This window comes from Ipomoea nil, unplaced genomic scaffold (genome assembly GCF_001879475.1).
Source record: "Ipomoea nil cultivar Tokyo-kokei standard unplaced genomic scaffold, Asagao_1.1 scaffold1043, whole genome shotgun sequence".
Classification (NCBI taxonomy): Eukaryota; Viridiplantae; Streptophyta; class Magnoliopsida; order Solanales; family Convolvulaceae; genus Ipomoea; species Ipomoea nil.
In genome coordinates this window covers 3,197,136-3,212,035 of record NW_017617471.1, presented here as the reverse complement: position 1 = coordinate 3,212,035, position 14,900 = coordinate 3,197,136, and the positions used below count along the sequence as shown (strand labels likewise).

The 14,900-nt window shown below is 34.0% G+C and overlaps 1 protein-coding gene across 2 annotated transcripts; it reads left to right on the top strand.

Annotated features, from left to right (window-relative positions):
* Window positions 1-2,169: 2,169 nt before the first annotated feature.
* Window positions 2,170-4,793, top strand: LOC109181364 (isoleucine N-monooxygenase 1-like). 2 transcript variants are annotated; one of them, XM_019331113.1, is made up of 4 exons: window positions 2,170-2,202; window positions 2,233-3,133; window positions 4,016-4,653; window positions 4,757-4,793. In XM_019331113.1, the coding sequence occupies exons 1-3, from the start codon at window positions 2,186-2,188 to the stop codon at window positions 4,640-4,642; spliced, it is 1,545 nt and encodes a 514-aa protein (XP_019186658.1). In that variant the 5' UTR covers window positions 2,170-2,185; the 3' UTR covers window positions 4,643-4,653; window positions 4,757-4,793. The 2 variants fall into 2 exon arrangements, with proteins under 2 accessions (XP_019186658.1, XP_019186657.1); XM_019331112.1 differs by having other exon boundaries at window positions 2,176-3,133.
* Window positions 4,794-14,900: the final 10,107 nt, after the last annotated feature.

Below are 14,900 nucleotides of genomic sequence, written 5' to 3'. Positions count from 1 at the left end.
TGTTTTCCTGCATAATTTAAGTTCACACCATATTCAAAAAAAGGAAACAATTCTTGTTTTATTCCTCATGCCACATTCACGTATACTCTTCATACATACGGAGGCTGCACGGACCATTTACAAGTACAAATTATAAATCCAACCACCTCATCATCATCTAAAGGGTCAAATAGTTGAACAAAAAAGGTCCTATTAAATGCCACTTAGATTAACATTTTTAAAAAATTATATTTGTATAACAATTAAAATAATAATATTTATTTATAAAAATTAAATTAATTTTTTATTTAAAAAAACATGGCAGCTTGACTGCCAATATTTATTTATAAAAATTAAATTAAATTATTAAAAAAAACATGGCAGCCAAGCTGCCATGGAAACCGTCCATGGCATCTTGACTGCCAATATTTATATAAAAATTAAATTAAAGTATTAAAAGAAAAAAAAAAACAAACAAACAAAACATGGCAGCCAAGCTGCCATGGAAACCGTCCATGGTAGCTTGGCTGCTGCCACGGATATCGTCCATGGCAGCTTGGCTGCGAAAGCAGCACGAAGAATTTTGGCGGGCATCTCCATCCTAGACAGAAAAGCCCGCCATGGCAGCTAAGTTGCCTGGCAGTCGTCCATGATAGCTTAGACGAAGAAGCTTAACGGAGAAGTTCGGGTTTCTTTCTTTAGATAGAAAGTTTTTTTTTTTTTTTTTTAAATTATAGGGAAAATGGCACTTTTTCCCCCTATGTTATATACTTATAGCACTTTTTCCCCCTCAATTATTTATGTAAGCACATTAGTCCCCTCAATTATTTTAAAAGTGGTGGTTTTCCCCCCTAATATATTAAATTGACATTTCTACCCTTAAAGTAAACATTTTATTTATTTTACTTCTCCAACAAATTATTGCGTATATGTAGCGATTACCACGGTTCGGTTCGAACTGAACCAGACACTATAGCAATCGAATTAAAAATTTCAGTTATGATTCAGATCTAGAACCCAATATTTGGATTTCAATTTATTAAATTTAAGAATAAAAAAAAACTGGATCATGAACCGGCGGTTCCGGATCCCGTTCGCGATTTTGAACCGTCTTTATTTTAAAATTTTATTTTTTATTTTAAAATAGTTTAAATTCAACAATAAATGTATTTTATTTTTTCAGTTCGGAACATGAACCGGCCATTCCAGTTCGCGATTTTAATAAACTCTAAATATCGCGTTTTGATTATAAATTGTAATTGGAATATTTTGGTTTGGTTACTATAGTATCTGGTTTGAACCAAATTATAGTAATAATTTATTGGAGAATAAAAATAAATGAAATATTTATTTTAAGGGTAAATATGTCCATTTAACATTTCAGGGGGAAAAAGAGCCACTTAAATAATTGAGGGGGAAAAAATGCTATAAGTATATAACATAGGGGGAAAAAGTGTCATTTTCCCTTATTTTTTTAATATTTTTAAATAAGATTCCACAAAAGATGCATGTCATGTAAGTAAAGTTAACAAGTTACCTTTTGGTAACCTATTAAATAAGTTAATTGATAAATTTAATTAGTTTAAGGGTCTAGTTGGATTTTTTTTAATAGTTTGAATGTCTAATTGAACTTTGGTATATAGTTGGAGGGTATATTTGACCCTTATCCATGATCTAAATACTATTCTAGGTCAATATATTTTTCCTACAGCCTACCACGGTCATTTAAAAGACTAGAAAAATCCGTATTCACTACCTAAAAATATGCATCGGATTAGTCTATTTTGTGATCCTAGCCGACAAAAGACCATATGATAGGATAAATTAAACCAGTCCAGATTGTCTAGAACTGACCGGCTTATACCAATAAGGTCAATGGATCACTCTCGCTAAAAATAAAATTTGTAATCTTGTGATTATCAAATCAGCAACCTGATCAACTTGATGGGGATTGCGTTGAAAGAACTAATTTTTCATAGCCTTTGAATGGTTGGGGAGAAATTAATTCCATGCACATGAATATTCTTGCATGGTTCCCAACCCAGTGGGAAAAAGAAAAATCAACCAAAAAAATTGGATAAGAACAACAAAGGAAGCGAAATATATATCAATGATTCCGGACAACTATAAATAGGGTAAACTGCATCCATATTTATTCCCAATCCAAGCTAGCAACCTCGCTAAGCTGCTATTTACAATCTAAAAAATGGCGGCCATCTCCGATATTATGCTATACCTAATTAGATTCCCTTTTATTATCTTTCTCCCATTATTGGCACTTATTATAATGCTTAGTGTCACAATCAATTGGCTAAGTTCCAAAAGAAAGCCACTCCCTCCGGGGCCCAAACCCTGGCCGTTCGTCGGATCTCTCCCGGAGATTCTCCGGAACAAGCCTGCTTTCCGGTGGATACACAATTTCATGGACGAAATGAAGACTGAAATCGCATGCATCCGTCTCGGGGGCACCTACGTGATTCCCGTCACTTCCCCGGAGCTGGCATGCGAGTTCTTGAAGAAGCAAGACTCCATTTTCTCGTCAAGGCCCCTTTGCATGTCCGCCGATCTTGTCAGCAACGGATACCTGAGCTCCCTCTTTCTCCCCTCCGGCGATCAGTGGACGAAAATGCGAAGAATTCTCACCTCCCACGTGCTTTCTCCGGCGACTCTCCATTGGCTTCACGATAAAAGGGTGGAAGAAGCCGATCATCTCCTTCGTTACATCTACGACCAGTGCAAGACCTCGGAGGCCAGCAACATGGGCGTGGTGGTTAACGTGCGAGCCGCCACACGACAATACTGCGGAAACGTCGCTAAGAAGATGTTTTTCAACAAGAGATACTTTGGCAGTGCCGAAGAAGATGAAGAGGTGGTTGAGGCCATGTTCTCAATTCTTAGCTATACTTATGGAATGGGAATCTCCGACTACATTCCTTGGCTGAGTGTATTCGATATTGACGGCCATAAAAGCATGATCAAGAAAGCTCTGGCGGTCACGAGAAAATACCTTGATTCCGAAGTGGACAAGAGGATTCAAATGTGGAAAGATGGGAGTAAAACTGCCGAAGAAGACATCCTTGATGTTCTTGTTACGCTCAAGGATAATGATGGAAGACCAATGTTGAGTGATGCAGAGATCAAAACACAACTTCTGGTAATATAAAACCCACTTTTATATATTAATTAATGCATGATCAAATAACAACATAACCTTCCTCTAGTGAGAACTTGTGAGTTGTGAACCAACATGAATGCACAAAAATATTTACATAAATGCATAAAAATTGAAGATTGAGTGCATTGTACACATGAATATGAGATTGTGTATGTGCATTTATGTTGATGTTTTTGTAAATTTACATACAAGTTTTTGCAGGTTCTCACGGAAAGTCGGGAACAGGGGTACTCAAACATTACCATATATATATATATATATATATATATATATATATATATATATATAGGGTCTGGTTTTCGTGCGCACAGACCTTCTCGTGCAGACGTGCAGTCATCCACTATTATGTATACAAGAATGCACCGCAATATGTTCAAAAATGCACCAAAGTGTGCTGCATTTGTGCATTTTACCCTTGTTCATTTCCGTATACGTTGTCATGCATTTAGGTATATCTAATGGTGCATGAGTGCACGTCCCAAGATTGTGGTGCATTTGTGTATTTCACCCTGATACATTTCTGAACACGTTGTAGTGCATTTATGCATACATAATGGTGCAATATATATATATATATATATATATATATATATATATATATATATATATATATATATATATATATATATAGTGTCCATGAAGGGAATAATAGGAGTATCTAGTATTACTCTTCTATAATTTCCTAATGGTTAAAATTGTTGTTTAACAACTAACACATGTTTTGTCATAATATTTTGAAGGAAATAATGGTTAAAATTGTTGTTTAACAACTAACACATGTTTTGTCAATATTTTAAAGGAAATAATGGTTAAAAATGTTGTTTATCAACTAACCCATGTTTTGTCATAATATTTTTAAAGGAAATAATGGTAGGATCTTTGGACAATCCATCGAATGCTGTGGAATGGGCGCTGGCAGAGATGATAAACCAACCAAAACTATTGGAAAAAGCAGTGGAAGAAGTAGACAAAGTGGTGGGGAGGGAGAGGCTTGTTGAGGAGTCCGATTTACCTAAGCTAAACTATATAAAAGCCTGTGTTAAAGAGGCTTTTCGGCTCCACCCAGTCGCACCATTCAACATCCCCCATGTCTCCGTGGCGGACACCGTTGTCGGCGGCTACTTCATCCCCAAGGGCAGCCAAGTGCTCATCAGTCGCATTGGGCTTGGCCGGAACGGAAGAGCTTGGGAGGAGCCTCTCAAATTTAAGCCGGAGCGTCACCTCAAAAGGGACGGAGAGGAAGTAGTATTAACCGATTCGGAGTTGAAGATGTTGTCGTTTAGTGCCGGGAGACGAGGATGTCCGGGTGTGAAGTTAGGTTCTTTGATGTCTACAATGTTGATGGCTAGGCTTGTTCAAGGCTTCACTTGGAGTGTTCCAGCTGACCTGCCATGCATAGACTTAACTCAGGCTAAACATGATCTCTTTCTTGAAAATCCACTATTTGCATTAGCGAAACCGCGATTGTCCAAAAATCTCTACGTGTAGTCAACCATCATCTACTACAATATACTAATTAAATAAATTTTTCTGTAATGAAAATACTATCGGTAATGGTTGATTACTACTTCGTAGCTTCCCTCCTTAGCTTATTTTATTTGGCTAATATGTTACTTTAAAATTATGTTAATAAAGGTGTGATGAGGGATTGAAAGAGTTGAATCTAGTTTTATGTAATTTGGGGTTTTAATTAAAATTTTGAAGGATCTTGATTAATGCAGAATCGGCATTCAGCAATAATACTATAGAATTTGTGAAGGAGAGACAATAAATTGGTGTCATAATGGATTTAAGAAGGGTTTTATTCCAATCTGGATTTGACTGCTAATTAATGCATTTCCATAATCTTATTAGCTCATTCTTTTGTTGAAAAATGATTGTATCTAATAAAATTGTCCACACTCTGATAGATTTTTTCAGCACCGTACTTTTCCTTTCAAACTCTAGAATGGATGATGAGTTTCTTACAACAATACTTTTTAGTTATTTTTATTTTTATGGAATAAGTTATTTACTTGATTTATCTGCTTTGTGTCTTAATAGAGATTGACCACTATATTAGAGATTTATTGACATTTATCAATTATATACTAGTATTTGATATGCGCGATGCGCAAAAAATATATGCCCAATATTAAAATTAAATATTAAAATCTTAGTTATATTAATTTTTTAAAAATAATAGTGTGTTAGTGTGTGAGTGTGTGTGTGTGTGTATATATATATATAATTGTATAATTCATATTAATATTATTGAGGTAAGAATTATAAAAATGATAAATTACTAAATATAACTATGTTAACATTTTAATTAAAACTTTTTTTTTTTGAATGCTACTAGCTCTATTACATTGTAGTATCTGTTCATATTTTAATTAAAACCTAAATGAATTCAAACTTACCATTGAAGGATGTAAGAAAAAATATTGTGTATGCATGTGCATGGTAATAATAATGTGGAAAGATAACAGAAGTTATAATGGCAATGATATTTTTGTCCAAAAAATTATGTAGTACAACTTTTATAGCACAAGGTACAAAAATAATTAACGGAAAACATGGACATAAACCAGGGGTATAACCTGGATTGAAGCTTATTATGTTTTTAGATATTTTATATATATATATATATATATATATATATATATATATATATATATATATATATATATATATATATATATTGTTGAATTAATTAATGGTTAAGTGAATCTATCAATTGTCTAAACATCTAGCTCAACATATTTAGTTGCATCTCTCTCTATCGTTTTAATCCAAAAGAAGAGAGCACAAAAAACTCAACGTATAGTACAACTCAAGACGTAACCTTCTTAGGCCTTGAGACACCACAATTATCTTCCAATAAAATATGCATGCATGATGGATCAACAATTTCATGAAAGCTCCAACTTTGATTAAGTGATTAACTAGCTAAAAAATTAAACTTGATGTCATATTTTGTTCTATGTCATAATTGAATAACTAATTATTTCTTAACTCTTAAACAAGCCTCATGCCCCCCTCACCCCCCCCCCCCCCCACCAGCCCCATTATATATGTGTGCGCGCGCTTTAGTAATGGGAATCAAAATCATTATTGTTAGTGTTTAGTTGACAATTTTTTAAAACACTAACTATGAGATTTGATTACCCTCTCAATTAAAAATCACATTCTGTAATTAAAAACAAGTATCATTTCATCTCATTAGTAATATGATTTTTAAGTTTGGATTAATGCTTTTAAATTTTGTTTTGATTTTTTTGTTCATATTAGTGCTTTGGATGTCATTATATTGTTTTTTTTTTTAAATAATTTTTAAAACCTTTATTCCCATTATAGGGTCATACATAACCAAACATCAATATTGATAATCACTCTAATTCCATAGTACTACCAAAAATGCAAAATAATTTCACCAAAACCCATTACCATTACCAAGTATTTAATTCTCATTCCAATTTTAATTCCCATGTGTGAATCAAAGACACCCTAAATAAAGAAGAAGGGTATAGGGTTTAGGATCTTTTAGCACACTGAAGGAGAATATCAAGGTAAGTTCTACTATACAAATTCTGATCTATTTAATTATGTTTCTTGACCTCCTTTTCCTTCGAGGTTAGCTAAGAAGACGAAAAAAGATTTAGGCTCCGATTAGAAAGTAGGAAAATGATTTTTGGAAAATGTTTTTTAGAAAATGACTCATTTTCTAAAAAAATATTTTCCGTTCTAGTGTTTGGCTACACAACGGAAAACTGTCATTGTATGTTTGGTTCATTTTTCAGAAAATGAGTAGGAAAATGAAAATAATTGAATACTTCAAAATTTTAATTGTTTGATACTTTTGATAAAATCCTTTGTGAATATCACTCTTTTGATATATATATATATATATATATATATATATATATATATATATATATATATATATATATATATATATATATAAACATTTTAAAAAATGTAACTTTTTAAAAAAATTTTAGTTACGAAAAAATTAATATTATTTGTAGATTTTACTTATTTTTTGAACTTTGAATTCAAAAAATAAATAAAAAAAATTGAGTATCGATCCGCTAACCGCATGGGGCGGGCTTTGGTTGCATGAAGCTTAGCTTACAACATGGCATGTGCATGAAAATCTTCGTCCCTTTGAAAAAGACATTAAAGTTATTGGTCAAATTAATTGATCTAGTTGAGTTTGATAAAACATATCTTTTTATAGTTTTAATAGTCCCAAAGTAATAAATGACCAATTCGGTTACTCTCCTAGTAGATTGGAACTCGACACTCCTAACACCGATGTTAGCTCCATTTTCTTCGAACATGGCCTCAGTCCTCTTCATGTTATATAGAGTTTGAAAATTAATGACTTATTTTTCTGCAGATTCTAGTATAACCCAAGGTCAGTTCTGAGCATGTCTAACATGTGCAACCGCACAGGACTCCCAATTTTTGGGGGCTTCATATTAAAAAAAAATTATATGTATATATAGTATACATGATTTCAGGTTAAGTGTAGGGAGATTGAGTCAATCTGTGATAGGGTGAAATTGAGCCTAATTGGCAATTACTTTAAAAATTTAAAAAAGTACATATATTTGTGTGTGTGGGTATGTATATATATATATACAACTTTTTTGAACAACTATGATTTATATATAGAAATTATTACTTTAAAAAAAAAACCTCAAATTAAGATATTGTACTGGGTCCTAATTTTTATTGGTACGGAGTTGGTATAACCATACAATCTTTCAACCCCATTTTGGCCGAATTATGATTAGGCCCATACCCCAAGACTCAATCAATAATTAAGATCGACCATGCGATTCTCGAATTCTCCAAGCTAGGATTTGTGTGGTAGAGACATGCTCAATGAAGAAACACGTTTGAAATATGTGTTTGATATATATTTTCATTAAAATAAATTTCATTTGTTATTTTTTCTGAAAATATATTTGAAAATTAGTGTATTTTGTATTTTTCTTTTGATATAAAAGAAGATCAAACTATGATATGGTATTACATCGACTTCACAAAATTGTGGAATGGTATTAATTTGGGGTCAAAGTTTCACCTTTAAACTAACTTTTGTAGTAGAGTTAGACTTTAATTTGACTTTGATTCATGAAAAAGTCTGTCACCGCTACTCAAATGTGTACTCCGGGTGAAACTTTTTTTTTTTTTTTTTAAATTTTTTTACTGAAAAAAATTACAAAGAAGAAATCAGTTTAGATGGTCTATAACTGATGACCATCTCAAACCAAGAAGATCAATAAAGTGTTTCTATAGTCAAACTTGAAATGCAACTGTTGGGCTAATATTGAAGGAGTTAGATATATACTTAGAATTTAACATGAATGTTGTATTATTGGTACTTTCAAATGCAACAACGTGTATATGCTTTTTGATTATTTGAAGATAAGAACCCTTTGTGGTTGTGAGGATTTTGCTAGCTGAATGGGTTAGCTTGTGAATAGGTCGCTGTAGCTAAAGTGTGAGCCTTAGAAGGATAGAAGTCATAAAACAATCGGTAAATGGACACAGTACGTGACAAAGCCCCACTGGATTGTAGGCATTTCTTTTGGGTAAAAGAGTTGGCCTGGAGATTTAATGGCTGCTCCATACTCAAAGCCAATGATCAAACCCTTAACCTTTGATTAAGGATAAATGAGTCCTTTTCACTCAGCCACACCCCCTGATTATCACCTGTGGTACAGTAATGCCAACACATAATCGGAGCTCAACCGTAGGATTCAGTTAAATTGCCGTGTAAGAAAGAACAATTATATCGGTGTACAGTCTAACAGATGTCACCCTGCGATCCATCAACCATAAAAGAACTTCTTTGCATGCTAAAGTTTCCGCCATGAGCGGACACGTGCATCTCGGCAAAGCACAATTAGTAACAGCAATAAAGGTTACAGCCGACGTGAAGAGAATTGCCCCAAATTAAAGGAGGCTTGACTCGTTGACGGGCAGTAGCCAGCATCGAAGTGACAGATGAATTGCCACAAAAGATTTGGGGGACCTTTAATAGCTCAAGTTGTCACACGAGTGAAGTTTGGGAGCAATCTCTTAAGGTGAGGGGGCTCCTTGTGCACAACAAGGTGCAAGCAAAGGTGAGGGGCTCCTTGTGCACAGCAAGGTGCAAGCAAATGGCTAGCCTTTGTATTCAGAGAAGTTACCATGATTTACATTCTCCCAGATGCTCTGTCGGATTGGAGCATGAGGGGGGGTTGAGGATTTAACTTTTTTGGAAACAATTTAATCTTTAGTAGAGAAATTTTATTCATTTATGGTTTTCTTGGGAGAAAAATGTATACATGTGTATTCGGTATTCAATTTATAATTAAGATGAGAACCCCTTTGTGTTGGCAAGATTTGCTGGCCGGGGTGTAAGATACCTGGCAAATCATGCTGTGGACCCGTGTTTATCATGTGCATAGTGGACACACTGTACATTCATAATTTCTATATTATAGATTCATAATTTCTAAATTGTAGATTCATAAAATTTATAATGTAGATTCATAACTTCTATACTGCACATTCATAATTTCTGTACTGTAGATTCATAATTTTTGTACTGTAGATTCATAATTTTTAAAATGTTAGTTATCAAATTATGAACACATAGTTATCAAATTATGAATCTACAGTACAAAAATTATGAATGTGTAGTATAGAAATTATGAATTTACGTTATAAATTTTATGAATCTACAGTATAAAAACTAATATATATATATATATATATATATATATATATATAATAATAATAATAATAATATAAAATTGTATAAGACTCCTTAACTATGGACATAGACGGAGCCAGAGGGGGGGGGGGGGGGGGGGGGGCAGGGGGGTCAGCTGCCCCCCCTCACCCCACCCCTCCCCTCCCCTACCCTATATTGTATATAATATGTATATATAGTACATTATTCATATAAGTATTATAAAACAGATTATGTAAATAAAAGTTGTAATAGACAAAGTGGTAGCTAATATGTATGAGTTTCGGAATGACCTGGGTTCGAGTCTTTGCATTGACAATGTCACAGTCTTCTTCACTTTTTTGATTAACACAATTAAATTTTGGCATGATATATATAACTTCCATTATAACTTTTTTTATATTAATAATGGAATGTGTAATTTATAATGTGTTTTATATTCGAATTGTTTTATCAAATTAATTATGTTTCATATTTTGTTATAAATATTTTTATAAAGTTTTAATATGTTTTATTTTTCACTATATCCAACAATATTTATTGTTATACTTTTTAAGTATTTCATTTTTTTTAAACTTTCTCTTTTATTTTAATTTTTTTCCCTCACTAAAAAAATTTTCTGAATCCGCCATTGAATCCATCCTTATTTCTTTGCCCCCCCTCAACATATTTTCTGGCTCCGTCCCTGACTATGGAGCCTAGGCTCCTAAACTAAGTAGTCTGCCCATCTGCATGCCTAGCAGATGGGCATTGCAAGCTTGTCTAGCGGATGAGCATTGCAATTGAAATTATGGAGTCTTGAGACTCCTTTTATAGGAGCCTCAAGGCTACGTTTCTCACTTCTTCAACCGATGTGGGTGATAAGTGCATAATTGTTCATATTTATACCCCATGTCTACCCCATATTTAGCCTTGTTTTGCTTATCAAGTGTCACAATGTTGTTCAAAATGATCTTTATTTTGCTGATTTGATCCATTATGCACAATTCATTATCTTTGAGTAGAAATGAAGGATTTTAGATCATGTTGGATGCATTTGGAGTCAAGGGGAGCCAAGGTGAAGCTAAGGAGATGGATGCAACACTTCCTAAGGAGCCAAAGAGTGATGTTTTCAATGGTGTTGATCATATGGACAAATTAAACCAAGGCAAAAGTGGAACAAGTGTCAACAAGCTGACATTCTCGCATGGATTGGCCACTGTTCTGTTTTTGGGTCATATCTCGGTCTAGAAGTATCCAAATTAAGTGATTCTTGTTCCATTGGAAAGAAGACTCAAAGGGCTACAATTCATATAAATGCATCAAAGCTTAAAAAGGAAGCCACAGGGGTCAAAATTATCCTTGAAGTTGGAGTTCCAAACTTACAATCCAAAACTGACCACTGTTTGGTTTTTGGACCATATCTCGGCCTACGAAAGTCCAAATGAAATGATTCTTACTCCATTGGAAAGAAGACTTGAAGGGCTACAACTTTCATGAAGACCATAGTTCCAAATTCTGATGTTTTGAAGGACAAAATACACGGCCAAGTATACGGCCGTGTCTGTGGCCGTGTAATTTCTGAGCAATTCCAGTGTGCACTGCTTTTTTGGACACGGCCATGGATGGCCGTGTCACTGTGCTCTGCAATTTTATAAACTCCGAATTTTAGTCATTTCTACTTGGTTTGGACTCTTGTTAGAACCCTAGACACTCTCTTTCATTCTCCTTCATATTTTTAGGTTAGAATAGGCTTAGATTTATGTTTCTTAACACTTTTGAAGCTTGTAATCTTGGATTTGAAGCTTGGATTCCAACATTTCAAGATTCCACCATCCATTTTCAATAGAGAAGCTTTTCTTCCTTTTATCTCTTTATTTTGCAAGATTTATGTTTGTTACTTATGCTTTTGTGTTCTTTATGCTATTTAATCATGAGTAGTTAGTTTATGGACTTGAGTTAGGGTTGTATTATCTATCTTGATGCTTGATTTGTGATTATTGCAAAAAGGGGAAGAACTCCAACCTAGGGTTCATGTGTTTGTGAAGGTTTTGTATTTATATCTTGTTAATGTTTGATGTACACATTCATTAGCTTGTTTTTGGAGGATTCCTTGCCTCAACGAGAGTTGGGTGATGAATCCAAGCCACCCCTAGCATAGACCCGATTTCTTCCTACGAAAATAGGGGAAATTGGGGGCTTTAGATGCTTTTGTGCTTGATGGACTTGGAATTGATTCACCACGAAAGTGGGGCAATTTCTTGTTCTAATCCTTGTTTATTAATCACGAAAATGGTTCATAGACTAGGATACCTACGTGCATTCCCGCTTGATTCCTTGCTTACTTGTTCTCCCTAATCCCTTAGGTTGTTAAAGCATCTAGATGATAATGCTCCCAAGATTGAGTCCTATTTCTTTATTTTGTGTTTATCTTTGTGTATATGTGTTAGTCTTATCATTTCCTTAAACTTGTAGTTTGCTTAGCTTCTTGTTGATTGCCTAGTGCTAGTGCCTAGTTTCTTGTGATTGCGTATTGCGTGCCATATCCCCCAATCCCCCAAGGACGACATAACACACCCGTACACTCACCACATCTCATTTTTGCTACACATCAGTGGGATAAGTGAGAAAATAAAAATAAAAATAAATATGTATATAAATAAATAAATAAATATATATATATATATATATATATATATATATATATATATATATATATATATATATATATATATATATAACATTCAGTATATCATAATCATATTTTTTATTATTATTATTATTATTATTATTATTATTATTATTATTATTATTATTTTGTATAAGGGTATTTATGTCTTTAAAACATATTCCATTTCTATTCTTTTAACCAACCAAACACTGGAATACAATTACTAAAGTCTATTCCTTCAGCCAACTAAATAATAGAATACAATTCCTATTCTATTCCTTACCTATTCCAATCTCTGTGTAATAGCGTTCCTATTCCCTCCAAATCCATTATATGAACCAAACGTGCTGTTAGAGTATTGCTAAATTGTTTTCAAAAAAAAAAAAGAAAAAAGAAGAGCATTGCTAAATTGAAAAGTATATATATATTTTTTGTCTACTTTATTAGTGACGTGAGTATAAAAGCAACCTCATCAAATGGATCGGAGAACTCTATCGTTAGAACATCTATACTAAATTGTGATGTTTGTTATAATTAATTTATTGATATATATATAGCGGCCGGGTTCCAGAATACAACAACAGTGTTGACAACATGTACCAATAGTGTAATAAAACACACTACAGTGAAGCACACCAATAGTATATTTTCGAACACTGTATGATGTATTTATTCATATCTAATGGCGCGTTTTTGGTGATGCGTACCTAATTTGTGTATATTTTTTGTTGTGCATTTCATAACATGGATGATGTATATTTGTATAACAATTTGTGCGGCCGCACTGACCACACGGGAAGGCGTTGCCGCACCTGAACTTGGCACCAATGGGAATCTACAAATATACCAGAGTAAGGCTAATAATGCACCAATTACACAAATAAAACACACAACAATGTGATTTCCCTTATTCCGGGTGCCCTGTGAGGAGTTTACCCTTACAGTTGGCTGCGTAGGAGAACGTGCGCGAAAATACTGGAAGAATCTTGATTAATGTGATTCATTGGATTTACCTAATCTAATGGCCTGTAATTGACCATATGACCACACCTAACAACATGGCACATTCAGGTGATCAGAACGGGTGCGCATGAGAGGAATGAGAACTAATCACAGGTGCCCATCTGTCCAAATCTAACGGATGTAATTTTAAAAAAATACAATGGTATTTTTTTTTAATAATGTAATTTACTTTTTAACATTGGTGCACCTAGTGATAAATTCTTAATATTGTTGCTTGGTGTATATTTTTTTTGGTGTAAACCACAATGTGGTCCAGGTTTTTCTCTGTCGGTCCACCCGGTTCGCTCTGAGAGGCACAGGAGCTGGCCCAAAAGAAATCATCACTTGTGGGAATCAAACCCAAGGCTATCCCAAATCTCACTGTCACAAAGAGAGCTCATTTGACACTTGAGCTACTTTATTGGATTTGCATGATGTATATTATATTGTTGCACTTATAAATTATAATACATTTTACTTTGCACTTAGGTGCATGTACTCTATAAAACTGTTACTAATTCAATTAGCCAAACATTGTGGTGGAGTTTTTTGCACTTTTAGTCCCACGACTATAGTGGCACTGACAGAATTGATCCACGACTTTTGAACCTTGCAATTTTAGTCCACGACTATTGATTTTTTTGCAAAAATGGTCCTTCCGGCCACTTTTCCGTCAAAATTTCACCGGAAAAAAAAATTCTCTATTTTTAGTCGGGTTAAAATTGACATTTTACTTATCTCAAAAAATTAAAAGAAAAAAATTGATATTTGACTACATACAATATTACTGGGCTACATACTACTACCCCAGGCGGTGGAGTTCCTGGAGCAGTCCAATGCTGCTGCCGGATAACCCAACTAGCCCGGGAAACGCCATGGCCGCTCCGCCGCTTACTGACAGCCCTGCCTGCTCCAGGAACTCCGCCGCCTGGGGCAGTAGTATGTAGCCCAGTAATATTGTATGTAGTCAAATATCAATTTTTTTCTTTTAATTTTTTGAGATAAGTAAAATGTCAATTTTAACCCGGCTAAAAATGGAGAATTTTTTTTTTCTGGTAAAATTTTGACGGAAAAGTGGCCGGAAGGACCATTTTTGCAAAAAAAATCAATAGTCGTGGACTAAAATTGCAAGGTTCAAAAGTCGTGGATCAATTCTGCCAGTGCCACTATAGTCGTGGGACTAAAAGTGCAAAAAACTCCCTTGTGGTGGTCTCTGTTACAATATAGTGTATGTTCATAATTAATTTCTCAAACTATGAAGCACAGAAATTTAATAATGACTCTACTAAAACTCAAACACATAACCTCCCATATGAGAGATCCATTTAGTACCATTAGGCCATAAGTTCATTGATCTA

Excerpts from the sequence above, each read along its gene's own strand:
- LOC109181364 (XM_019331112.1), top strand. The coding sequence starts at position 2,186 with ATGGCGGCCATCTCCGATATTATGCTATACCTAATTAGATTCCCTTTT. Across the intron at positions 3,134-4,015 it reads AGATCAAAACACAACTTCTG|GAAATAATGGTAGGATCTTT; the intron begins GTAATATAAAAC and ends ATATTTTTAAAG.